The following is a 27,913-nucleotide window of genomic DNA, read 5'->3' as shown; positions in this document are numbered from 1 at the left end:
GCCTTCCTTATCTGTGGTTCCACATACATGGATTCAGCCGACCATGGATCATGTAGTACTGTAGTACATATGCAGTGAGAAAAATCCATGTGTAAGTGAACCTGCACAGTTCAAACCTGTGTTGTTCAAGGGTCAACTGTGTATTATATTTCATGTAAGAAGCAGTATAGATTTGTGTTGTTTTAAGATACCAAATTTGTGGTAATTTGTAATAGAAAACCAGTACACTCAGTATGTTTGGTTCCCACTCAGCATTCATTCCAGTGTTCACAGTAGGCCATACGTTTTTTCTAGAGGAAACTGTTCATAATTGCAAATGATTGCTGACTTAGACAATTTATAATCTAGCAGGCTCTTTGTATGAGGATGGCCTTTGAGTCAGACAGACAGATTTGAGTCTTATCTCCACTTACTCACAGGAGACTTGGGAAGTTTCTCATATATTCTGAGACTCTCCCCTTATTCATACATCAGGAAGAGTGAAATCTATGCCCTTGGTAGTTAGGAGGAGTAATTGAGATAACATGATATCCCCCAAATTATAGTGATTATTATATTAAAGCGAATATGGAGAATTTAGTCTTTTTATTTATAGTACTTATGTATTGGGTGTTGTGGGGATTGAATAAATAGTCCACAGGCAAAAAAAAAAAAATCCATTCATGTTTAATAATTTTATAATTCAAATCAGAATTGTTCCAAGATCTGTCTAAGGTGGTATTTTTGTCCAAAGAAAAATACTACTACAGTCACTTATAAGAAGTAAAAATCTAGAACACAATAGAAAAGTGAATATAAGACGTATATGTAAGCATATAGAAATACAGGGAAAGATTGACTATATTCATAGTGAGGAAATATAAATTAAAAACTTTTTGCACTGGGCTTCATTTTGAGCTTATTGTTACGTCTAGCCATTCATGATATAAGTGCATGAAAGTATATTAGCTAATCCTGATTTTAGGATATGCAAATATATATTCATGTCCTAACAGTAGCAGTCTTCTTGGACAACAGTATAAGCATGACCACAGTTTGCTAACTGTTCTCTCCTCATGAATATTATACATACTGAACCAAATATGCACAGAAATCTCCTGAGTGTGTTGGAGCTACTCATGTGCATGTACCTATTTCCACTTAATTTTTGGATGTGATTTTATCAAGCTGGAGACTGGAGGCAGATTACTTCATCATCTTAAACAGATGAAATAATGAACAAATATATCTTCCCATGGTTAGCTCATTGCAGCATTTTAACTCCAAACATTGATTGATGAATACGTTCCCTCCAGTTCTAACGAAAAATCAGATATGTGTATGGAAAAGAAGATGATGTTTACCCTAATAATGATTTCAGATGAGCATTATGTCTGACTTGATTCTTTGTTACTTCCAGCTGAGTTATGTTCATTGTCTGTGACTCATCTTTTTCTCTTATGCCTGTTGAATGGAAAGAAGAGGGGTCTGTGACATATAAACACATGGGGCTGGTCTTGCAAAGGTCCAAGCTCTAAGCTTCTTCGGCCTGAACCAGTTCCTAGCACTGAGGGCCACAACACCTCCAAGAAGGGACCTCGGACCTCTGATCAACTGGTTTGTTGATTGGTTTATGTGTCTGAAAATCCATCTGTCAAAAATATTACTGGGCACTGCTTCTGTGCCAGACATTGTTTAGAACTGGAGAAAAAGAAGTGAGTAAAAAAGCGAGGTTTCTAAGCTTCTAGGACAGACCCATTATCTTCCCAGAACATATTGCAATACCTGCAAACAACAAATGAGGGCAATCTTGAGTAAAATACAACTCACTGTCCAATATTAGTAAATTAGGTCAAATGTAAGAGCTTTAAGGTTTAACAGGCTTTCAAGGGTAGGTATGGTTTCTATCCAGATACTCAAATGTCCAAATGTTGTGTTTTTGCTATTGTGAAAACACAAGTTTATACTTCTGGCACTTAGGTGTCTTAATCAGCAAAACCCTTAATACAATAGTGATATTTCTACATAATGTTTATACTATGAAGACCTGAAATATATAACTTCTGCTTCAATCCACCCTCCCCACCTCAAACTCATTCCTCATTCTTTTCTAAATCAGAAACTCAGTGTTTTTCTTCCATAAAATATAGGAAGAAAACTTTCTGGGGTACATTTTGAAATATGTGCACAAGTTGTAAAAAAGGTAAATACATTTTGATGTACCAGTTTGACACTTCTATAATTTATTCCCAGGGGGGTATCAATCTAAGAGATTAAGAAAGGTGTATACTTTTTTTAATAAAAAAAAAATAGAAGAGGAGGAGCAGGAGAAAAGTTCCCCTTTAATTTGTTCATTTGTTAAATCTTCAGAAAAAATTTTAAAAACTAGTATTTTAAGAAAACTTCTGAAAAGTTTTAGTGTTTCATCAGCAGTGACTGAAATTACCACTTGGATTTTTATGACAAATGAAATTTCTCAATGTATACACAATGTAATTTTTTTTTTTTTTGGCAGCCGGCATTCAAATAGAATTTTGCCACATAAGTTTTCTAATGTTACCTTCTAATTCCCTTTGCAATTCCCTTCAAAGGAAAAGGATGGTATTACCTTGTTAAAGGAAAAGGTTTAAGGTATTTCTACTTAATATTATGTGTAAGGACAACTTTTAATTAATGAGTAATACAGTTGATTCTTTGCTGAACTTTTTTGTGGAAACAGGTATGGCTAGGTAGGAATGACAGCACTATTTTTTTTTTTTAACATCTTTATTGGAGTATAATTGCTTTACCATGGTGTGTTAGTTTCTGCTTTATAACAAAGTGAATCAGCTACATGTATACATATATCCCCATATCCCCTCCCTCTTGCACCTCCCTCCCACCCTCCCTATCCCACCCCTCTAAGTGGTCACAAAGCACCGAGCTGATCTCCCCGTGCGATGCAGCTGCTTCCAACTAGCTATCTATTTTATATTTGGTAGTGTATATATGTCAATGCTACTCTCTCACTTTGTCCCAGCTTATCCTTTCCCCTCCCCATGTCCTCAAGTCCATTGTCTATGGGAATGATAGCACTGTTAACTGAAATTCAGATTTCATAAAGTGATAGGATGTCTAAGCACATTATTTAAAACTGTATCTCCTCATTTTTTTTTGGTTATTTTGCATTGTCTAATTTATTTCAATAGAAGATTTTTAAAAATCCCCAAATGGGGTGAAATATTTAGAAAGGCATTGTTAATAGTGTTAACTACCCTAATCTTACTAGAATATCATAAGCAGTACACAATTTAAAAGAACAGCATAAAAATGAAGGACTCACTAAGAAATAATCTTTATTTCCTGATTTAATGATGTAAAGTATTGTACTTTATTATTTCATGGAAAAAATGTAGCCAACAGTAACATACAGATATACAATTTAGTATTTATTATATGCATTTAATATACATTATTTTTCAACAGCTGTATGTTTGCTGTATGGTACATTCTTAAAAATATGCTGATCATAATTTGTAAAACAAAAACCTTATAAAACTCAGCAAAATTTGCAAACTGATCAGAAAAGTGTTTTGGGAGACTAGAAAAAAATGCTTTTTTGTTTAATCGTGTTTCAGATCAGAGACTAGAGATGTGGCACCTAAATGTAATGCATCATCCTGGATAGATAACAGCTACAAAGGACATTACTCTGAGAATTGATGAAATTTTAATATGGACTATTCATAAAAAAAAATTCATCAATATTAAGGTTCCCAACTTTGATCGTTGTAATGTGGATTTGTATGAGGATGCTCTTTTCTCAGGACATACAAGCTGAAGTGTTTATAGGTAGAGAGATACAATATCTCAAATGATTCAGAAAAAAATAGTATACATATACATTTTTAAACATCTGTTTTATATTGAGAACATATGAATGATAAAGTAAATGCTGTAGAATGTAAATAATTAGTGAATCAGAGTAAGGAATATATAGGATTTCTTTTTTATATTTGATAAATTAGTTACATTTTGTAAATTTAAGGTGTACAGTGTGTTACTTTGATACATTTATATATTGTAACATGACTGCCATTGAAGCAATATTTATCACATTACATCATTATAGTACAATATTATTGTCTGTATTCATTGTACTGTGCATCAGATTTCTGTGGCTTATTTACTAATCCTTACAAGTTTGTAGTTTTAAACACCATCAATTTTAACCCGCCACCTCCTATAGCTGGTAACTACCATTTTACTCTCTGTGTTTTACAGGTTTGACTTTTTTAGATTCCACATATGATTCTATATTAGTGATATCATATAGTACTTGCCTTTCTCTATCTGACTTATCTTGCTTAGCATAATGTACTCAAGGTCCATCCATGTTGAAACAAATGGCAGGATATCCTATTTTCTTGTGGCTGAATAATATTCCACTGTGCATATATGCCACATCTTTTAAATCCATTTATACGGATTTTTTGCAGGTATTCTGTGTATTTCAAATTATATCAAATTAAAAGCTACAAAAATAGAATTTTCACAGTTTCAGAGGTCTAAAAGTTTTCAGTAATTGTAGCATTGGTGGGTTAATTAGGCCTTTGGGATTTGGAGCAAAAATTTACTTTGCTGCTCATTGCTATCTAGAGGGTCCTGGTTTTAAATATTTATGTTTTTATTATAAAAATATTACATATACATTAAAGAAACTTTGGAATGTATAGAAAAGTAGAATTTAAAAGGCATTTGAAAATCTATTGATCATTTAATTCTTTAAGTTTATAGTTTTTATACAAAAGTCTATATATATATAATCTTTCTAAAACTTGGTATAAATGTCCAGAGGTTATATGTTTTTCTGATGTCAATGTAAAAAAATTAAGCAAATAGGTTAACATACTGTTTACGAATTGTCACAATTTATCTTGATGGGCTCCTATTTACAGGTGAATGTTTTAGATTCACCAGTGCTCCTGTGGCACTACTGTAACCTTCTCCCTATGCCCTCTATAGTTTTGCTCAAGGCAGCATATTTGATCACCCATATAATGCACTGAAAACCTCCTGTTGCCAAAGTTAATAGCTCTTCATATTTGCCATTTGTCTTCAGGAAGTATTTGTTTCATCTGAAAGTTCCAAGTATCATCTTTGTTTTTAAGCTTTAGCAAAGCAGATTGGGATTCTGTGCATGGAGGATGTTTCAAGTTGCTCAGAATCAAATCATCATCCAAGATGATTTCTAAACAGTAATATTAAGTAATAGCTTATAGTCTTGATGTATCTTTCTAGTTTATGTCTAGCATCTTGAAAAATATAATTTTTATGTATAACTGGTTTGAGAACACAAAGATTTGAGTTGAATGTTATTTTCAACTATACATTTGTATTACAGGTCAATTAATTTATTCTTTTGAGAGATCACTTTTATCATTATCAATTATTTCCTGACTATCCAGTATGTATAAATTACTGTGTTCAGTGCTGAGTATATAAAGAGGTATATAAATCACAGTCCTGTTCTCTAGGAACTTAAAATTTTAAACCATCATAAACTTAAAGTACCATTCAGTAGATTAACAAAAAGCCCATTATTATTATCATCTAGTAGTAGTGTGATTTCTACTGACTGCATGTATTCTCTTGTTCTAGGTAGAGAACTTCAGCATAAATTAATAAAATATTTTTGGAACCAGAAGATTAATCATGCTTTGCATCCTACAGGAAACAGTTAAATGTAAAAAGCTCTATCCTTAATATTAGCGTTTTTGAGCTTTAGAAATCAAGTCTCTGACTTTCAGCTTTGCTTTCTCTCCATTTTAACACTTTGTGTCCCTTATAGAATCTCATGATTTTTCATAATCAAATAAAGTGAAGGCAGTTATTAAAGAGGAAGTTTCTCATGGCAGCACTTCACTGTTTGACACTTGTGAGTTGATCTTGTGATTATTTTGAGCACAAAGAATAAGGTGTTATCATAATTTATCTTCTAACAAATTGCTTTTTATCCATGAATATTGAAACACTCATTTAACCAGCATAACTTAGTATTACCTGTATCAGGAAATATAGAATTGTTTGGAATTATGTCAATTTACCACCCTGAATCTAGCTATTACTATTTCAGTAGACATAATACTCGTTAGCTATTATTTCAGTCCTACCTGAGGAAGATAATGGGCTTCTCTGTGGTATGTCCTGTACTCATGATCGTATTTTATAACCCAGTATACGTTGGGTCTTTTGCAATTTTAATCTAGGTTGGGAAATAAAAATATAAAACCATAGTCTTATTTTAGAGAGTTCACAGTTTATTTGGGTTTAGCATATGGATGTGTGGAACTCTAGCAGTAAGCACAGCAGAGGGACACAGGCAATTAAAGATAGTCATAACGGCTTGGAGCAGCAGGAAGGGAAGTAAACAGAGACAGAGTGGATCGGGCGTGAAAAGTTCTCTGTGTTGGTGTGGAGCTCGAGGTGATAGAGAATAATGGTGAAGAGAATAATGGGGCAGGGTAGCTGCATTTGGACAACAGGGATGAGCTCTTCAACAGACTGAGATTCTTGTGTTCCTGAATTCCACCTCCCATTCTCTGCTTCAACAGGTTGAATCTAAACAAGTAACAGTCCCTCCAGTAAATTAGAATTGGGGGATATTGTGATCACTATGAAAGAACCCTGGTTTATGCGCAAGAAAATATGCCAATGTAGGGGGGCCATAATTAGGAAAAAGATGGATGTGCAACGAAATTGGGTTAGTGAAAGAAATAAGAAATATATATCTTCCTCTCATATGCAGAAATGGTATATAAGTCTGATTTAGGAATAAGATTTTCTAGTAAAGGAAAGAAGGAAAGAAAAGAGAGCCTAATTAAAAAATATATATATATATATTGAATTTAATTATATACATTTAATATACACAAAATAAATTTCACAGAGAATGTACTCCATTTTTAATTGCAGGAGAAACTTTTTTCTTTTTCTCTTTTTTTTTTTAATCCTTGGAGATGTCTTATGAAAAGGAAACAAATAACTAAACCCAAATGTTTAGAGTGTTGCAGAATGCCTATGGGTCTTTGACAATACTCTAAAAATATCAGTTGTTGAATTTGGCAAAGTCTGAGAAGAGAAACTCTTTTGCCTTTTGTTTTTTCCTAACATGAATTTAAGGTTTTTCCTTTGGTGATGACTTAAAGCTCATTGAGCCTCCTATTTGGATAGTTTGATCAACCTAGTTTATTAGAGCATCTTGCCATACTGTGATTTGGTTACAATTTGTATAATAGGGATCTGGAGAGAGTTCTACTCGTTATTTTTTTTTATATAATTTAATTTATTTTTTATTTTTTATTTTGGCTGCGCCATATGGCATGCGGGATCTTAGTTCCTTGAACAGGGGTGGAACCTGTGCCCCCTGCAGTGGAAACGCAGAGTCCTAACCACTGGACCACCAGGGAATTCCCCGGGTTCTACTCTTTAAGTGTGATAGTTTAAACTGGGAGTAATTCATTGCATTCTCTAGTATCTTTAAGAAACGGATTGAGACATCGTATTGTAAAGGAAAGAAAAGGACCACATCTTTTGTGTGTGTGTGTGTGTGTGTGTGTGTGCGCGTGTGTGCGCGTGTGTGCGCGTGTGTGCGCGCGTGCCCGTGTGCCCTGCATCACAGACTCTTGATGTACCTCAGATTTTAGCTACCTGTTGGGTTCAGAAGGACTATTTCATAAAACAAAGATTTTCTATACATACTTTTTCTTTACTACTTTAACTTTTGTTGTGGTTCTGTTTATGGTAGTTGGTTTATTTGAAGAGTGTTTGCACTTGTTAGGAATCACCGTCCTTTGTTACAAATGTCCAGTGTCTATAAAACCATTACTTTTAAAATATTTTGCCCATTTTTTCATCATTTCTGATGAAAAAGTAAATTCAATCCCCATTCTTCCATCTTGACCCAAAGGGGAAATCCTGACCTCTGTCTCCCACATCTGTTCTTGGAGCCCTTGACATTTTTGTCAGCCTCATCAGACCATCTGAATCCTTGACAATTTTCTTAATCTTTCTCAGTACAGTGACTCTTTCTGGCTTCACTTATACGACTCTCCAGTTTTTACTCAAGAGTTTATTAATTCATTGTTTTCTTAGTAACCTAGGTTTTCATACTTCATAGATTTTGACTTGTGTGCCTACTATTCCTCAAGTTTGTATCTGTATTACATACCTGTTTTTCATCCTTTCACATGCCGCTTGGCCCTACCTCTTACTCTAGCCATTGCCATGACTATTTTCTGAAAGCTTTGAACAGCTTTGCATAAGTACATTTGTACTACTCTTTGCCTCAGACTGGCACCTCAGACCATACTTCTGACTTTCTGTTCTGCTGTGGGCACCACTGAAGTAATTTTTTAGGGTGCAGTAACCTGCTCTGGACTCATGAGTGCATAACCCAGAAATGTGTGGAAATTAATGACTCTGGTGGCCACCCTTGACCAATGAGTAAGGTTGATGATGGGGAAATGTTTTCCTGTTTAATCCCTTAGATTGACTCATACGCAGGAGGCCGCTGGAAGACTGAGCACCGGCTACCCCGAGGGAGTAAAGGCAGCAGCTCCGTTTCACAGCCTTGTATTGGGTTTCCTCCTCCCCAGCAATGCCATTGTCACAGTCCTCTTTATTTTCTCCTCTCGACTGCTTTATCCTCCCCATTCGTTTCTATGCTACTGAAAATTGTAGAAAATAAAAAAACTCTCTTGACTAGATCTCCCAGTAAATCCTACCATCTTACCCAGACTGGGTTCATTTTCTGCCAGGTGACCCAACTGGTCGTCTTGTGTTTAACTGCCGCCTTAACCTTTCATGGCTTCATGCTCCAGACTGGCCACCTCCACACATACTCTTACCTGAGCTGTTAAGAAGTGTAAGACTTTACAAGATGAGCTTCCACATTTTCTTTCTTCAGTACATCAAAATGATTTGGAACTGATTCCTCCTCTCTATAAAAAATACTTAAAATATCTTTAATATACCTCTACTTTCTAGTGTTAAAAGAAGTGGCATCAATTATTAGAGTTAATTTCCCCAACTATGCTCTTGATTACCTCCCATCCTAACTTCTCAAGTCTTTACCAGTCTTCTCAATCTTTCTTTAATTTCCAGTGCCTCCTTTTGCTGACTGTAGCTATGTTCAGATCTCACCTGTAATGGAAGAAAACAAAACACAAAACCAAAATCCTTTTTTTTTGACCCCATTATTATTATACCTATTAACCATGAGCTTTTCTTGCCTTTTTTATTCAATGGAACATTTACTGAAACAGTATTCTATTTTATTACATATTTATTCCTTAAGCCCTGACAACCTAATTTCAATCTCTACCACTCTGCAGAAACTACTGTCTTAAAGGTCAATGAAGGATGAAATAATCATTAAACCTCATAGTCTTTCCTCAGGCATCCTCTCTGATCACATTCCAGCATGTTCCAGTAAATTCCAGTTTTCTTCTGTGACATTGTGAAAACTTCTACCTATTTAACTTCTTCCTCTTTGCAGTTCCTGATCAATACCTTATCTACTCCCAGAGTTCTCTGTAAGTTCTTTCACTGACACTGATTCTTCTCCCACACTCCATTCTTGTATTATTTCTCATTTCTTATTGTATATTTCTCCTGGACAATGAGTTGGATGTCAAATTTAACTTGTCTGCAATGGAGCTTATCATTCCCACTGACTCCCTTCATATCTCAGCTGTTTCTTGTCACTTCCTTGTTTTTGAACAGTAGTGCCTTTCTTTAAGACACCAGTGGATTCCTAATTCCTCTTTGTGTCTCCCATATTTGGAGAAGAGAAAGCAAGGCACTGTGATTTACATACATTATGTCATTTAATCCCCACAGCAATTCATATTTCATATATAAATAAACTAAGACCCGAAGTGGTAGGGTGAGTTGCCTAATGTCTCAGAGCTGTCTAGGGGTGGGAACCATATCTGCTGGACACTGAAATTCATATGCTTTTCAGTGTGTAACAGAATGAAGACTCTTAAACAGCAGTGTATCCTGAATCAACAAAGAAATAATCAATTATGTTTGCTATTGTATTTATTAAGGAAGGAATGAAGACAAAAATACATCTTAGAAAGACTGTGAACCTTCAACAGGAGATGAAAGTAATAAAGATTTTCTGTTGAACTTTGTGTTATTAAAATGGTGTTAACCAGAATAACTCCTTTCCCAAATTCCTCAGTCAAAGTTGTGTTATACACTGAGCTGTATGGTTGTGTTATATACTAAACTGGGTATATATTTACTAATGTCTTTCATGTTGAGGTCAGGGTTAGAAATAGGTTTGGGTTTTTTTTTTTAAGTATGTATTATTAATTAGATATTTATCAGTGCTAAACTCAACTCAACATTTAAAGAGAATTCTTACCTCTTGGGCTTCAGAGCTAAGTTAAGTTTGATAACTGAGACAGAAGAATCTAAAGTTAAAGGGAGATCAATAGCAGCAGTTAGTTAATAGTGTGGAAATGTCCTGTGGGTGTGCAGAGTGGGAAATTACATGAGAGCCTGTAAGTATGGATTGTACTCTGGGCAAATGATGCATCCTCATCAGGCAATTGCACACTGAACAACTGTCGATTAAGTACCATGTTATCCAATTTAGACCTAATGAACTTGGTAGACGAGATCCCTGCTGGATTAAGGAGCAATCAGAGTCTTATTTTGGGTTCTGTGCCATCTAGATCAAGGAGCTCCCAAAGTGTTGTGTATATTTACTTGGTACAAGAATGACACAACTTTCTTATCCTTCCTTCTGTTAATTCCTTAACAAATATTTATGGAATATTATTTGTGCTATAGGGAGTTTCCATTGGTGAGAGGTAGATAGTGAAATAAAAGACTTTCCTTGCCTCTGAGGAGTTTTAGTTCCATTTTTGCTAATTTTCCTGAATTAGTCTGAATGACAGTTTTTTTTTTCTAATCAAAAGGATAAAAAGAATTTTGTTTGAGTCTAAAGACAAAGTAACTCTCTCCTCTAGCAAGAAGATTGATGAAAGGTCTTTAATAAGAGGGAAAAGGAATGAAGACGTGAGGATGTGTTTTGACTCTGTACTCAGTCTCACCTACCTCAGAGGTGCAATGACACTGGTTTTATTTGGAAATTTCAGGAAGGGGTCCGGATCACCATTTTGCAGGAAGTGCAAAGGATGTGTCAGAAGAAGCCCATGTCTGCCTACCCTGCAGGGAGGGCTGCCCCTACTGTGCTGATGACAGCCCCTGCTTTGTCCAGGAGGATAAGTATTTGCGACTTGCTATCATCTCCTTCCAAGCCCTGTGTATGCTGCTCGACTTCGTGAGCATGCTGGTGGTCTACCGCTTTCGCAAAGCAAAGGTAAACCCAGGTACCCTGGTTACCTTTCTTTTTATTATGAAAGGTACCTTTCTTTTTATTATGAACTGACCTCTTCTTTTCTTAAGCAAGTAGAATTGTTCCAAATCCCAGTTGCTTCTCTCTTAAGCAGATGTCTTTCTATAATATGATTGGACTAGAGTGTGAAAACTATATTCTTCAGCTTCCCAGGAGAAATAGGAATTGAAAATGTGAAGCTTTATTATAACGTTTTCTTCTACAGAATGTTTCTCCCTGTTTACCCTGAAGCTCAAGTACCTCATTGCCTTAAAGGGCTCTTCTACATCATCTCTTCAGCCTCTAGAAGAACTTATTTTGCCAGTTCCCAATATATTGTTAATTTTTTCCTATGTAGAAAGCTTTGTGCTATTTATTGTATTTCATTTTTATTTCTCTTAGCCATATTTGAAGAGGATAAATGGACTCAACTGTTTCTGAGCACATTATACTTAGAAGAATGAATTTATTCATGACCATACATATTGTCTTGCATTAGTATCCCAGAATGTGATCCTGCACAGAGCTTATATGGCTTTTGAGAGAGGCTGTCCTTTGGTTCTGTTCTGAGGAATCAGAGAGTAGTATAAGCATTTGTATGCTTCTGAGTTGGGGGCGGACGAAATGCCAAAATGTTCAGGGCAAAGCTTTCTGGGGAGCTGTCTTCAGTTGGTCACCCAATTAATTGTATGCAGCCAGTGTTGTGTCAGAATTTGTGGTTCTGTTGCTTTCAGAAACATATTTGTGCCATTGAAAAGAAAAACAAAAAGTTTCCACCTTTTCTGAATTTATATGACCCCTTCATGTTAGCAGAGTTGTAGAGATTGGTTTAGATTACAGAACTCATTGAAAGTATAAAGTGTTCCCATTAGAAATTAAAAAAAGAAAACAACTCTCTGTGAATGGCATGTGTTACAAAGCCTCAAATTAACATTAAAAAAAAACACCTCTTTTGAGATTCTAGGAGAATGTATCCATTATGTTAATGTTATAGACTTTACTAGTTATTTTAAATAGTTTCATTAACAGAAGCATACAACAACTTAGAATCAAACTTTATATCAGCAAGAAAGTGCAAACAGGCAAATTGCTCTTCATTTAACCAATACTTGTCATTCTTTTGCAACAAAATATGTATTATATATTAGATTGTATATATAATAAAGTAGCAGGCAAGTGGAATTGGGAAATATCTAACCACTGTTACCTAGATAAAATTAATTGCTTGTTAAAAAGCCTATCACTGGCAGAGCAGGTAGAATTGAAAGGTCTATTTAATAAACTGCTCTGAAGTATCTCTATATAATGTAATTCATTTACACAGTGGATATCACAAAATTCTTTATGAATTTTAATTGATTTTAATCATTAATGATTGTTGTGCTAAATTGAGTTAGTGATATATGATGGTAGAATATTACACTGGATATTAAAAAACTGAGATAGTGCTTGCTAGACCAATGTCTTAATCTATGGTAATGTTACTTAACATTTCCAAAGTTATTAACCTTTTGAATTTCCCTGCACCTTCATATGAAATGCTGCTTTACAGGGCTATCATGAGAATAGATATCTTTACGTGTCATTTGGTGAAATTTCTATAGATACAAACTAGTTGGAATACATAAATTAGACATTATCTAGTTTTAAGATGGTCACCTGTTGAAGAATCAGTTGGTTTTCACAGAATGTGACATATGGGGGAGATATTTTTAGGAAAGAAGTTTAAAAAGTCAGTGAACATAGATCTCATACAGTGAGGAAAGGAAACATTTGGTGAAATTTTCTCTTCCGATTTCAATTACCAAAAGCAATGGATTAATTGTAAAAGCGATAAGCCATTTCCAGAATAGAGATTGCATATTTAGGGCATGTAGACTTTGGCTTTGCTTTTTAAAGTTTTCACATGTCTTTGCAACATTTCTTTGGATTAAGCAAAAAACTGATGACCCCTCTTGGAGCAAAATTGATGTTTTCCTTATGCGTTTCCCATTACATTCTTTACCCACTGATAATTAAAAGAACAAAAACCACATAATCTGTCAATGTACATCTATTCTGACAAAAGAGAAAAAAACCTTAGTTGCAGCATAGAAGTAGTGTAACATTGTGCACAAGTGTGCAGACTCTGGAACCAGATAATTTAGTCTAATTATGAGTATTTTAACTTAAATGAGGTTTGCTCACGCCTAAAATATCAACTCTGCAGTTGGTAGGTACCAACAATCATTGGTCGAAGGTTAGTTTAACATTTTATCATTTTAAACAACACAAACTAGATTCTGCTATATTTTGGAGTGAGGCTGGTGATACAGTGCCACAAAGAGTAAATTAAATTTTACTCTGCACAAACATTTAGGGAAATAGCTATATACATTTGTCTTTGGGCCCTGGGTTAAAGATTAAATCTGTCAATAAACTGTGAGTGATTTTAAACCCAGTAAGTTCTTCTAAAGCAACAGCAGTTTTTACAACAGTATTTTAAAGATTCTGAATATTAAATATTTGGAACTTATTTCTATTTTTATTTTTTTTACCAAATATTATGACAAGTCACATCTTTTTCTATTAGCTATTCTGAAGAGAGAGCATAGTTTCTTACAGCTTAATAATGTGAAGTGTTAGTACAATTTATTTTCAAGTGAAAATTTGAAAGAAAAGAAGGTACACTGGAAGGAACAGCAGCTTATTCCACTTCTGAGAATAATCTTTTGCTTGATTTATTCTTAGTAAATTTTAGCATGTTTTCTTTGAGCTTAGTGGTTTGGAAAAAATAGTGATAGTCATTTTTCAAAGTGAACATAACTGCAGTTTGTATTTTCCCTTCCAGGCCTGTAATAGTTCTTTTTTTAAATTAGAAATTAATTGACAAGTGATTTTATAACTGCTCATTTTTGGTTTGGAAAATTAGATGTTTTAATGTACAGTGTGGCTGAAATTCTACTAGGCTAATTATGATGTTTTAATGCTTATTTTGGTGAAAAAAAGGGGAGATATATTACTTTTTTATTGTGGTAAAATATACATAACATAAAATTTACCATTTTCTACCATCTTTAAGTATACAGTTAAGCGGCATTAAGTACATTCACATCACTGTGCAACCATCACCACTATTCATTTCCAGAACTTTTGCATCATCCCAAACCAAACTCTGTAACCATTAAACAACTCCCTAGTCCCCTAACCCCTGGTAACCTTTATTCTACTTTCTGCCTCTATAAATTTGTCTTTTCAGAGTACCTCATATAAGTGGAATTATACACTATTTGTCCTTTTGTTTTTGGCTTATTTCACCTAGCATAATGTTTTAAAGGTTTACCTATGTTTTAGCATGTATCAGAACTTCATTTCTTTTAATTGATGAATAATATTCCATTGTGTGTATTTACCACATTTCATTTATCTGTTTATCTGTTGAAAGAGTTGTTTCTACCTTTTGGTTATTGTAAATAATGCTATTGTGAACATTGGTGTACAAGTATTTGGTTGAGTCCCTGATTTCAGTTATTTGTATATAACCTAGGAGTAGAATTGTTGAATCACACAGTCATTCTGTGTTTAACTTTTTGAGGAACTACCCAACTGTTTTCCACAGAGGCCAGACCATTTGATATTTTCACCAACAATTCATGAGGGTTCCAATTCCTTCAAATCCTCACTAACACTTGTTATTTTCTGTTTTTGTTTTTGTTTTATAATAGCCATCCTAATGAATCTGAAGTGAATTCTCATTGTGGTTTTGATTTGCATTTTCCTAGATATTAGTGGCAGTTGAGCATCTTTTCATGTGCTTATTGGTATATCTTCTTTGCAGAAATGTCTATTCAAGTCTTTTGTTTACTTTTGAATTGGTTGTTTGTTCATTGCTGAGTTGTAGGAGTTCTTTATGTATTCTGAATATTACACTTATCACATAGATGATTTGCAAATATTTTCTCCCATCCTATGGGTTGTCTTTTCATTCTCTTGATAGTGTCCTTTGATGCCCAGAAGTTTTTAATTTTGATAAAGTCCAATTTACCTACGTTTTCTTTGGTTGCCTGTACTTTTGGTGTCATATCTGAGAAATCATTGCCAAAGCCAATGTCATGAAGCTTTCCTGCTGTGTTTTTTTCCCTAGGAGTTTAATAGTTTTAGGCCTTATATCGGACTTCAATCCATTTTTAGTTAATTTTTGTATATGTTGTAAGTTAAGGGCCCAACTTCATTCTTTTGCATTTGGATGCCTAGTTTTCTCAGCACTATTTGTTGAAGAGAATATCTTTTCCCCATTGTGTGGTCTTGGCACTCTTATCAAAGATCATTTGACCACACACGTGTGGGTTTATTTCTGGGCTCTCTATGCTGTTCCATTTGGTCTGTGCCTTTATGTCAGGATCACACTGTTTTGATTACTGTAGCTTTGTAGTAAGTTTTGAAATTAAGAAATGTGAGGCCTCTAAATTTATTCTTCTTTTCAAGGTCGTTTTGGGTCCCTTAAGATTCATGGAATTTTCATGAATTTTAGGATGTGTTTTTCTGTTTATGGGAGGGAGGTGCAGCATAATACATGAAAAGGAGTAGGATGGTTAGAAACCAAGAGCTATTACCTTCAATGAAGCTAGCTATAGGGGTATTATGGAAGTTCCATAGTGGTTTACAAATTTTTTTCTTAAACCTTGTTCTAATACTGGCTAACTACTACACTCAACATAAGATGATGTTATATATTTCTGTCAATTTATGGTAGACAGTATTTCCCTCAATTTCCGTTTTCCTAAGGGCTACAATGTTGATCTTGACTCTTAACCAGATATTTTAACTTTACTGAACTAATAAAATATCACACAATATCACAACAATAATATTTTCACTCCCCTTTATTGAATATGAATGAGAAATTTGGTACTTTTATTTTTCCTCATTTCCCCCTTCCCATTTTATTAAAATTTAATCTATGGTTAATTTGCATCAATTTTCAGTAAGAGCCATCATTAGTTTCAAAGGAAAAGCAGTTCTTTAATATATTTTGGCTCTCACTACATTTAAATTTATCATTTAGTCTTCATCCTAGATGTTTATTTGGTTTAGTTGCTCATCATAAGACCTTTCCAAATGTGGTTTTTTGCCTTTGAGTTCCGACTTTTGACTAATCTTTTATCATTATTAGATATCTATATCTTCAAATAGTTTGTTTGGAAAAGGGTAGTTTTGTACCTGTGTTACATCTGAACTCCCACCCACCGACTGTGGCTTTTACAGGACAGCCCCTTGGCTAGGGGGAGCACTTGGGGGTTACTGTCTTTTTCTTTTAAAGCTCTATTATTGCTGCTTCATTTATCTTTTAGAATTGAACATTTTGGACAATTTCCAGAATTGCCCACTTTTTGTCTCTTATGGAACAAAATCTCCCATCTGAATGCTTATTGACTTCTTTCTTTACTTTTACCATCATAATATAGTTCTTCTTCATTGCGTTTGCAAAAAATATGATCCATACTCTCAAATGTCAGACTGAGCTTTCTTCTGATACTGGGAAGTCTCTTGTGTGTTAGTTCTTATGTTATCTCTTCTGCTCTAGTTTTTCTAGGCTTCTCTTTTAGGACTTCCTGTTAAGTATAGGTTGGGTCTCCAGACTTTCTTTTTTAAAATGTTCTCACTGTATTGTATTTTAAGTGTTTCCTCTGTGTTTTGAGAAGCTATTTAAGTTTGTCTTCTATTTTACTCTTCCAGTTTTTATCGCTGTCTAAGCTGCTGTACCCTACCTTCGTGATATTCTAAAATCCAACTGTTTTTAATCTCTGTACAATTGTTCCTTACATTTTACCTCCGTTTTTGCAAAGGTTTGGGGTCAAAAAGCTTGAGGCAAATCCTAGTGATTTCATATTCTAGTTATGTGACCCTAAGGTTGCATAGTTATATACCTAATCAACAAGTCACTTAGTCTCTCTAAATGGCTTTTATCTTATGTAAAAATGGAGACATTCAAGAATTTGGAAAACAACAACAGCAATAGTGTATGTACTCTAAAATCAAGCCTGATTCATGTAGTAAGCAGTTCGGGGGGACTGAATCTACAAATAGGAACCTTATCATACTAGCTAATGTGAGATAAATTTTTTTATGTCTTATGTGTATGGAAGGACTCATTCATTGAAAGGATTTCTGGACCATTCCAAGAGTTACCAAAGGGGAAAGTATCACAACTTTTAATTCTACACTTTTGTTCTTATGGGGGGGGGGTAAGAAGAATTAAGTAAAAAGTTATATCATTTGTAATGAAATGGTTGATTTTGTAACATGATGCCTGATATTATTTGCATAATTTTTTCTTTCCATGAAATATATTTAAACATATATATGAAGAAACTTGAAGTGCTAGGCTTGAAAGTTAGAGAAGTATAATCATGCTTTCTGAATTAACGTTCAAATGATCTTCTTTAGGACATAAGAAGCCTGAAAAGGCCCAGCCGCAACATTACAATTAGGCGCAGGGCAGCATGTGATCAAGGAAGCATACGCTAAGCGTCTCTATTCCAAACATTAATGCCACTGTGCCCAAAGTGTTAGGGCTTCGCACATTTTAGTCTTGAAAGATTTCCAGGCTTTAAAGCCTTCCTATTTAAAATACAGATACTGTTTAAGTAAGATTAGTCATCGTTCTAATGATGAGTGGGACTTCAGCTAAAACACGATTGCCACCTCCCATCAGTTTATTGGAGCACTGTGTTAAAAAGGGTTCCAATGCAGCAAATGGATTTATTCTGAAAAATGATTGTTTTATTGGCTAACTTTAGCAGCCGTAGGTATTATCAGGGAAACGAAGGACGTATGTACCACATGTTTGTCACTCCTTGACTAGGATTTCAGGCTCAAGGGACAAGTGAAGGAATAAAAACTACCGATATAGGATGTTGGAGGGCCTTTGTGGTAAGCACGGCCATAAAACTGTTTTGTCTAGGGAAGACCCACTTCTTAAAGAATTATATCAAAATTCAGGGTTTCTACAGATGATGAACTGCTCTATCTATTCAAGATATAATGGATTTACTAGGAGTTATCCCATTCCATAATTTACTAGCCAGTTCTCAAGTAGTTTGAACTTGACACAGTCTGAAATGTATTTTGACAGGTGCTTTTCCCTAAATATTTAAAGGCAAGTGTATTTCAAATAGAATGTAATGCTTTTAACTCTTATTCATTTTTACTTTTCCTCTGAGAAATATGTGTGGTGTATATTAATACAAGTGCCCTAAGAAATTTGATCTTAAAAAATTACGGCCTTTATTCCAGCACACAACTTGTATCCCCCAATGTATTTTGTTAACAGGAAAATATTTTATGAGCTCTGAGTAGAGCTTAGTCTCCCAGCTCAAGTTTAGAGTTTCAAATCTTTTCTTCCTCCTGTTACTGTGGAAATTATTTAACTCGTTTGTAGGTTACCTTTCCTTAAAGCTACTTTTATTAGCAGTAGGGAATGTCTACTTTTTCTGGTCACTAGGCTTTCGAATTGTAAAGGGTGAGCTTTAGGACTAAGTCTAGCATTTAAACAATTAAAACAAAATTAAAAAGCAAATTGGAGAAAAGTGTTTTGGTACGATATGATAGTGAAGGATTAACAGTCTTACTCTAAAAACAGACAAAACCCTCTTAGGAATCAATATGAAATAGAAAAATATCCAATAGAAAAATAGGCAAAGAATATCCATCAGTAGTCTGTAAAACAACAACAACATAAAATATATATTCTCTATATCCATGAGTAATAACAAAATGCAAATGAAAACAATGACATGTACTTTTATAACAATAATAATTCTCTGTGTTGGTGAAGATGTTAGGAACTAGGTGTTCCCATACATTGCTGATGGTTGTGTAAATTAGTAGAAACTTTTGGATGAGGTTTGGGATTATGTGTAATAAACATAAAAATGCACAATCGTTTCAATCCTAGAAGTCCGTACTAAAGAAATCATATAGGTGCACAAGGACTTACAAATATAGTCACAGGTGTATGTATCTGCATCATAGTGCTATTTATAGTACAAACAAACTGGGAACAATTAAGTGTTCAAAATTGGGTTAGGTCATCCATGCATTTAAATATGGGGCCATAAAAGTGATCGTGTAGAATACTAAATGATGGGAGAAAATGTTTTAATGTAGTTACTTAGTTCATCAGCACAGTTCCGCCGTTTTTTGAAGTTTTATTTTAGTACTCTCCATTTTTCATCTTTCCCTCTCTCCTTTTCTTCTCATTCCATCCCTTTCTGCCTGCCTCCCTCCATTCCTTCTTTCCATTCACCATCCATCTGCTGAGCATCTATTGAGTGCTTGGAACTATTACCCATACTGGGAATGCAGTGATGAACAGGACAAATAACATCTGTGCTCTTAAGGAGTTGATATTCCAGTGTGGGGCTGGTAGTCATAGACAATAAAAGAAAAATAAAGAAGAATGTATCAGGTGGGTAGCAAGTGCTGTGATCAGAGGGAAATATATAAAATGATAGGCTGTGACTTTGGAGTAGAATTCTTATGGCCACCATGTAAGTTGGTATTATCCTCATTTTATGTTTGAATAAACAAAAGCATAGAGAATTTAAGAAACTCATTCATTGTTACTTAGGGAATCTAGGATTACCAGTTCAGGTCTGTTTGACTTTATAACTCATTTTTGCTCTTAACTACTGTGCTATACTATCTGTCATATGTTTACAGTGCAATTTTTTCTTAAATTTTAATAAGTAGACCTCACCAACTCTGGCCCCAATGTAGTAATCCAAGTTCTAGGCCTGCATGCATTCTTCGTTTTTCCTCATACCCTTATGCCTTATCAAAACTTTACATGTCCAATGCGTCATTCTTGCTAGGTGCCTACTAGTTAACTGAATAAATTAAGTTATTGCGTGGTACCATTTAAATGGATTTATATGTTCCTTGTCTCTGCTCATTTGTGTTACTACACAGTTTTGCAACTTTTTTTTTTAAGTTGACTCACAGGACACTTCTTTTTTTTTTTGGCTGTGTGGGCTCTTCATTGTGGTGCATGGGCTTCTCTGTAGTGTGGCGTGCGGGCTCCAGAGCCCACAGGCTCAGTAGTTGTGGTGCATGGGCTTAGTTGCCCCTCGACCTGTGGGATCTTAGTTCCCCGACCAGGGATCGAACCCATCTCCCCTGCATTGGAAGGTGGATTCTTAACCACTGAACCACCAGGGAAGTCCCCAGTTTTGCACTGTAATGGCATCCTTTAATGCTTTAACCCAAGGAGCAACTCATATGTAATGGTTTAGGGGTATGTGTGTATATGTGTGTGTGTGTATGAATGTATATGAATGTCAGGGTGGTGGTTGGGGTACATATGGGAAGAAAAATAGTTTAGCTGAAGAGATTTCTTTCTTTCTGTGCTTCTTAAGAAATATCATTTAAATAACTTCCTACTCCATCCGGTGGCAACGGTACTAATTATGAGTTACGAAGAACAGCTAGAGTGAATATAACATATTTGTGTATGCCTTAAGAGACATAAAATGCTTAATGATTACCAAAGCTCCATTCCTCTTTTGAGGCACTTACATTTACTTATGCTTATTTGAGTGGTAAAGCCAGTTACATATTAAGTATGCTAAAAATAACTTTAAAAATTAATGTACTAGTATACTGAATTGCTTGCCAGTTGAAAAATATTCTGAGAGACCAATCTGTCTTTTCTAAATTCCTTAGATCTTCATTTTTAAAGCCCATTCAAATATCATGTAGGCAAAGTACTTTGCACAATTATAAACTAAGGCCTTTAGTAACTATTCCATGAACATTTAGCTAGATTTTAAAAGATGATTTTGATACTGGCTTGCCCATGAGAGGCTCACAATCTAATGGGGAAATGAATATAAGGAAATATAAGGTATATGAAAACAAGTACTACAATTTGTTGAGTGCTTGGCAGGGCAGTAGGGAATAGTCATTAAGATCATAGGCTCCAGAGTCCCTTTATGTAGGTGCCTCTCCTGGCCTCACACAAAGGAGCTCCTCAACCTTAGGTTAAGTTACCAGCCTCTCTTTGTCTCAGTCTCCTTTTCTGTAATACGGGGACAATAATAATAAATCTAATAATAATGAGTCTCATAATACTAAATCTCATAGGGTTATGGTAAAGATTAAAGTGTGTGGAATGCTTATAAACTTATTACAGCTAATGACCTGTGGAAAACGCTCAGTAAATGTTAGCCATTAATAGGGGTATGTACAGAATATGACAGCATAAAAGAAGAGTGGTTGAGGGTGGTGTGAGAAGACTTCCTAGAAGATGGGACACATGGGAAGAATCTTGAAAAGTACATTTCACTGGTCAGACGGATAGGAGGTAAGAGGGACAGGCTAGGCAGAGAGACAAACATGTATGCAAAGACATTACAGAGCCCAGGATACATTCAGGAAAGTTGAAGTATTTCAGTATGAATCCTGAAAAGCCTGACGAAGCATTGTGGACTTTATCCTATAGGCACTTGAGATAAATTGTTGAGCTGGCAAAGGATGTTAGACCTATGGGTCTGGCACCATAGAAGCAAACTTGGAAGTCACTCACTCATTTATTCAGTGTTTTTTGAGGGTGCACTAAGTTCCCAGGCATTGTTTTTGGATAGTGAACAAAACAGGATGGTCTGTGATCCTATGATCGGAGTTCAGAATCTTGTGGGGCAAAGATAAGTGAGTAAATAAATTAATAAGTGCTGGTAAGTGCTATGAAGGAAAGTAACAGAGTAAAATGAGGGAGGATAATGGGGTTGGGGAGACTGTATGTTTAGGAGGACTTCCCAGAGTCAGTGTCATTTAATCTGAGGTCTCAAGGATAACCAGGAGGCAGAGAACAGGGACAGGAGAGTATTCCAGGAAGAGAAAAACCACATCTTTAAGGTACCAATGTGTGAAGAAGCTTGGAGTGTTCTAGGAAGTGAAGGAGGCCAGCATGGCTAGCGAATCATAGCAGAGTGGAGAGAGATGAGCTCAGAGAGAGTCAGGTGCCAGGCATTCAGAGTTCTATAGGCCAGAGTTAAGTGTTATTTTATTTGAAGTGCAGTCAGAAGCCACTGAAGGATTTGAAGCAGAGGGATAAATGCTCTCATTTAGGTATTAAACTAATTTCTCTAGCTGCTCTGCAGAGAATAGATTAGTAAGGGGCGATGTAAAAGTGGGGGCAGTGATAAGAGGCCTATTGAATTAGTCTAGGTAAGAGACAGCAGTGGCCCTGGGATGGAGACGAGTGCCTAATTTGAGATACATTTGGAGATAGAATTGACGGGACCTACTGATGAACTTGATGTGAGAGGTGAAGAAAAAACAAAAGTCAAATTTGATCCCTTCAGGTTTATAGCTTGAGGAACTGGGTAAAGCGTGGTGCTATAGGACTTCTCTGGTGGCGCAGTGGTTAAGAATCTGCCTCCCAATGCAGGGGACACGGGTTCGAGCCCTGGTCCAGGAAGATCCCACATGCCGCGAAGCAACTAACCCATGAGCCACAACTACTGAGCCTGCTCTCTAGAGCCTGTGAGCCACAACTACTGAGCCCGCATGCCTAGAGCCCGTGTCCAGCAACAAGAGAAGCCACTGCAATGAGAAGCTCGCACACCACTATGAAGAGTAGGCCCCGCTCACCGCAACCAGAGAAAGCTCGCGCGCAGCAATGAAGACCCAACGCAGCCAAAAATAATTAAATAAATAAAATAAAAAATTTTTTAAAAAGTGGTGCTATCTACTAAAATTAAGAAAATGTGGAGACTTCCCTGGCGGTCCAGTGGTTAAGGCTATGAGCTTCCACCGCAGGGGGAGCAGGTTCGATCCCTGGATGGGGCACTAAGATCACGCATGCCGTGCTGCGTGGCCAAAAAAATTTTAAAAGATAAAAAAAAAGTGAAACACTGGAAAGAGAGTGATTTGAAGGGTAAGGGAAGGAAAAATCAAGAGTTCCATTTTGGACATAAGTTCAGCTATTGTTGCCAAGTTAGCACATAAAAACATGATGCCCAATTAAATTTGAATTTTAGATCAACCATGAATAATGTTTTAGTATACGTCTATGACAAATATTGCATACTAATACTAAAACATCCTTTTTTGTTTATATGAGTTATTTTTCTGGCAACCCTGATGGTTAAGCCACCTGTGAGAAGTCAAAGTGGAGATGTCAGGTGGACAGTTAGATATATGAGTTGGAAGCTGAGTGCAGGAGTTTAAGCTAGAGTTTAGGAGTTATAAGCTGGGAGACATAGGAATCTAAAGCTGTGGCAATGAGATTACCCACTTAGGAAATGTACAAAGAAGAAAAAGAAGAGAATGCTCAGGACTGAACTCCTCAACATTTTGAAGAAAAAGTAAAACACAGGAACTCTTTTTGAATAATTGAGGAGTGGCCAAAGAGATTAGAGGGACGCCAGATCGGAGTCATATTACAGAACCCAAAAGAGGACAGTATGGTTTTTTTTTTCAGCTGTGCTGCACAGCATGCAGTATCTTAGTTCCCTGACTGACCAGGGATCAAACCTGTGCCCCCTGCAGTGGAAGCATGGAGTCCTAACCACTGGACCGCCAGGGAATTCCCAGAGGACAGGATTTAAAAGAAGGAGAGAGTGACCAACTGTGGGGAAAACTACAGAGTGATAGAATAATATGAGTGGAAAAAGTATGCAACGAATTTGGCAACACAGAGGTCACTGGCAACCTTAGCAGTGTACTTTTCTGTAATGATTGAGGAAGTAGAGAAAGCATGGTTATCTAAAACTTGAAACAATCTTACTTGGGAAGGGAGCAGAGAAATAGTGTTGGCTAGACAGTGATAGTTAAAACCATGACAAATTCTGAGCTTTCCCAGGGGAGTGTTTACAGTAAGAAAAGAAGACATTTGAACCAGTATCTTTGGAATAGATAGAAGAAAAGGAAGGAGGAAAGGGGACAGAGGAGTGAGAGGTATGAGCCAACTCCAGTAGGGAAATTTTATAGGAACGAAGAGAGAGGGACTCAAAAGAGAGGGAGTTGTTAACAGTAGCAGATAATACAGAGCCACAAAGAAAATGAAGCCTAAAATAGTTTATTGCTGTACCCATGTCATGCTGTTTTAATTATGATAGTGTTACTGGGACTTAAGTGTTTGGTAGCTGGTCATCTTAATCTTTAAAATCTTTTGGATATTTTTAGTCTCTACTCTTCCATGTTTAACATTTAGGGAAAGCTTGTCAAACTCATTGCAAAAGCCTGTTGGGATTTTGATTGAGATTGCATTTAATAGTATAAGAATAATTGTCCAGTCATATAGAAAAATACATTATTAGGTCCTTCTCTAACAGCATTTGCAGTAAATTCCAGGTGAAAATAACTCTGTGGATTTGATGATTATGAAGTTACTGAAAACTTTTACCTGGGCAGTTTCTGAGAAGTCAGATTATAGTGGCCTCAGAGATGGATTGGACATAGAAAAGTAGAGAATATAAATATACAGCATTATTTCAAGAAGCTTGGCTCTAAGGTAAGTAGAAAGATGCTAAGACTAAACGGCCAAAGAGGAGACTCAGGGTTGAGGGAGTTTTATCTCAGAAGATGGGAACATATTTATAAACCACTAGAGAAATGAGAGAAGAGCAATTTGAAAATACAGAGAAACGTGGAACGGGGTCCCATGAGAACAGAAGGGAAGAGGATCCTGAGTACAGGTGGAGATATTGACTTTGGACAGAAGATCTTAATTGTATCTGAGACTAGAGAAACGGTGATTCTGATGAAGTAGACATCAATAATTTGGGGTTGAGGCAACAAAGTTGAAGAAATTCTAGCTTGAACTTTCTGTCTGAGATTTGGAATAAGGTCATTTACTGAACGTTCTTGAATAGAGTGGGGTAGAGAGTTGAGAATACTATGCAAGTTTGGCAGTAGCCACTGTAGGGGAAGGATGGGGGACGTTCAAGTGCACATAAAAGGACTGCTGAGAGCCCGGATCAAAGAGGACAGCACAGACGTTTCCCTAAAGTTCTTTTGAAAGGAAGAAAAGACAGAAAGTTGAAAAGATGGGAAGTATTAGCATAGGTAGTTACGTTAACTGAATGGTTATCATTCAAGGAACTACAAATATTTTGCACGTCGCATCTTGCTTCATGTCCATTTGTTTTTTCTTAAGTGGATTTACAAAATGATCACTCCAAGTTTCTTAGTACATTTACAGCATTAATATGTGGGACCATTAATTAATTTGAGAGAAATGCCCAGGAGGGAAAGAAATAACAGTAATTAGCATCTTCAGTCACAAATGGAGAAAATAATGCCTAAAGATACTCCTGAGGTCATAACGCAAGCCATTCTTTATCCATAATTAAATGAACAACATCTTCCAAATTCAATGAAAAGGGCATATTTTATTAATAGAAGACTTTAGTGTGAATATTATAGTCGTGTGGCGTCTTGACCCATTTCTGTCTCGAGCTCAGTAGCTAGTTATAGTTGATATATCCCAGTTAGAACTGAAGTCAGGGAGATTTATTTTGTGAGTTTTATTTCCTAATCCAGCAGGGATCAGCATACTATGACCTGCTGACTGTTTGGGGAAAAAAACCAGAAGAGGAAGAATGTGTCATGACACGTGGAAATTACATGGAATTCACATTTCAGTGTCCCTAAATTAAGTTTTATTGGAATACAGCCACACTTGCTTATCTGTATGTTGTTTCTGGCTGATTTCACACTGTAGTGGCAGAAGTGAGTAGTTGTGATGGACATGGAAAGCCTAAAGTATTTACTATCTGGCCTTTTACTGAAAAAGTTGGCTGTCACTTAAAATACAGCACCTGCCTGGTCCAGTTTCCATCTCCACTTCTCCCATCTCTCAGTGCCTTGCTTATTGGTGCTATATATTCCAGGGGTGTTTGTCTTTTCATAAGGAACTCTTTTTTTTTTTTTTTAAATTAATTAATTTATTTATTTTTGGCTGCATTGGGTCTTCGTTGCTGCACGCGGGCTTTCTCTAGTTGCGGTGAGCTGGGGCTGCTGTTTGTTGCGGTGCGCGGGCTTCTCACTGCGGTGGCTTCTCTTGTTGCGGAACACGGGCTCTAGGCGCGCAGGCTTCAGTAGTTATGGCATGCGGGTTCTAGAGCACAGGCTCAGTAGTTGTGGTGCACGGGTTTAGTAGGGCTTGAATCCGTGTCCCCTGCATGGGCAGGCAGATTCTTAACCACCGTGCCACCAGAGAAGTCCTCATAAGGAACTCTTAAACACTAAAAAGGCTAGACCCAAATGAATGAATGTACAGTGCTGGGATTGCAGGTACAGGTCAGGATGCCTGGATATATTTTGGCTAAAAGGTCACCTTGGCATCCTTTAATTCTACCATACAGTCACTTGTCAGCTACAAACATGATTCTAATTGGGAGCATTTGCTAGTTTCTTGAGCTGCTGTTCTCTTTGTGATATACCAGGCCCTTCAGATCCTGAACTTAAAATTTCAAAACAACTTTCACAGGCAGAATGGTTGAGCAAGGTGGCAGGACAGCTAGGCCTCAATCTGCCTTTCAAACATAGCTACAAAGAGCCCAAGTCCTTTGCTTGGTTCTAGGTTCTGTGGGCCTGAGGAGCGTGGCTTGGCTGCCTTGGATCATAATGTTCAATTTTATTGAAGTTTTTACTTTACCAAAACAAAATTTCATTTTGCCCATGAGCTCTTGGGCCACTGCTAATTCATATTCAGTTTAGCTTTGTTAGTACATTCAAGGGTGGATCTTGCTCAGCTGGAGTGCAGTGTGTGTCTCCTGTACGTTTGGAAGCCTCTTAGACTTTCCTGTATCCGTGTTCCTCAGACTAGAGGTCACGAGCCATCCTTTGAGGGGCCTGCAGAGCTCATTTGCCTCCCCTTCCTCGTATTTACGTCTATAGTACTTTCTGTCATTTGGCTTTCTCTGTCCACCCAGATAGAATCACAGGGCTCTAAGCCACAGGTCAGGCAACCACGACAGGGAGTTTTCTTTCCATTGGAGATTTTTAGAGATGAGCTTCCATGAGACCAAGGTTCTCTCCTGTCTTCCTCTTCCACATCTATAAAGATCATGCTCTTCTTCACACACCTGTAAATATGTAACCTGGCTTTCTTGGGGACAGAAGGTGAACCTGTTCTTGGTAGGTTTTCCTGTCTGCAATATTGCAAAGCGATGAATTTCTCTGGGGCTTCCCTTCAATGCTGGATCTGAGCTCTTCCTCTGGATTTTCACTCTTGTCTCTCGGCACAGATCAGAGAAGAGAAACGGACTGAAAGTGAGCTGAGCACGTGCGCCTCGGCCACCATCTTCCGGCTGGGCCCAGCGCTGCGTAACCCTGAGAGACAGGCTTAGGCTGTCTTAAGAAAAGACACTCTTGGCTGTGCCTTGAGCTGGGTTCCTTTGCCATAACCAGTAAGAGAGAAAACAGAGCCTCTCACACAACAACTTCATTAATTGACTTGCTAGTTGATGTTTGTAGAAGAAAAGCATGGGTTTCCATTTTCCCGTTTAATTGTCCATAATAGCACCCTCCCAACCGTGCCTAGGAAAT

The 27,913-nt window shown here is 36.5% G+C and overlaps 1 protein-coding gene across 1 annotated transcript in view; it reads left to right on the top strand.

Annotated features, from left to right (window-relative positions):
- GPR158 (G protein-coupled receptor 158) overlaps positions 1-27,913 on the top strand; it is a 328,019-nt gene that overhangs the window by 161,225 nt on the left and 138,881 nt on the right. The window contains exon 4 of the mRNA XM_036839951.1: positions 11,136-11,359. Within this exon, the coding sequence (XP_036695846.1) occupies positions 11,136-11,359 (224 nt within the window). The remainder of the gene's footprint in view (positions 1-11,135; positions 11,360-27,913) is intronic.

Source organism: Balaenoptera musculus, chromosome 2 (assembly GCF_009873245.2).
Source record: "Balaenoptera musculus isolate JJ_BM4_2016_0621 chromosome 2, mBalMus1.pri.v3, whole genome shotgun sequence".
Taxonomy (NCBI): Eukaryota; Metazoa; Chordata; class Mammalia; order Artiodactyla; family Balaenopteridae; genus Balaenoptera; species Balaenoptera musculus.
This window is presented reverse-complemented; position numbering and strand designations above follow the sequence as displayed.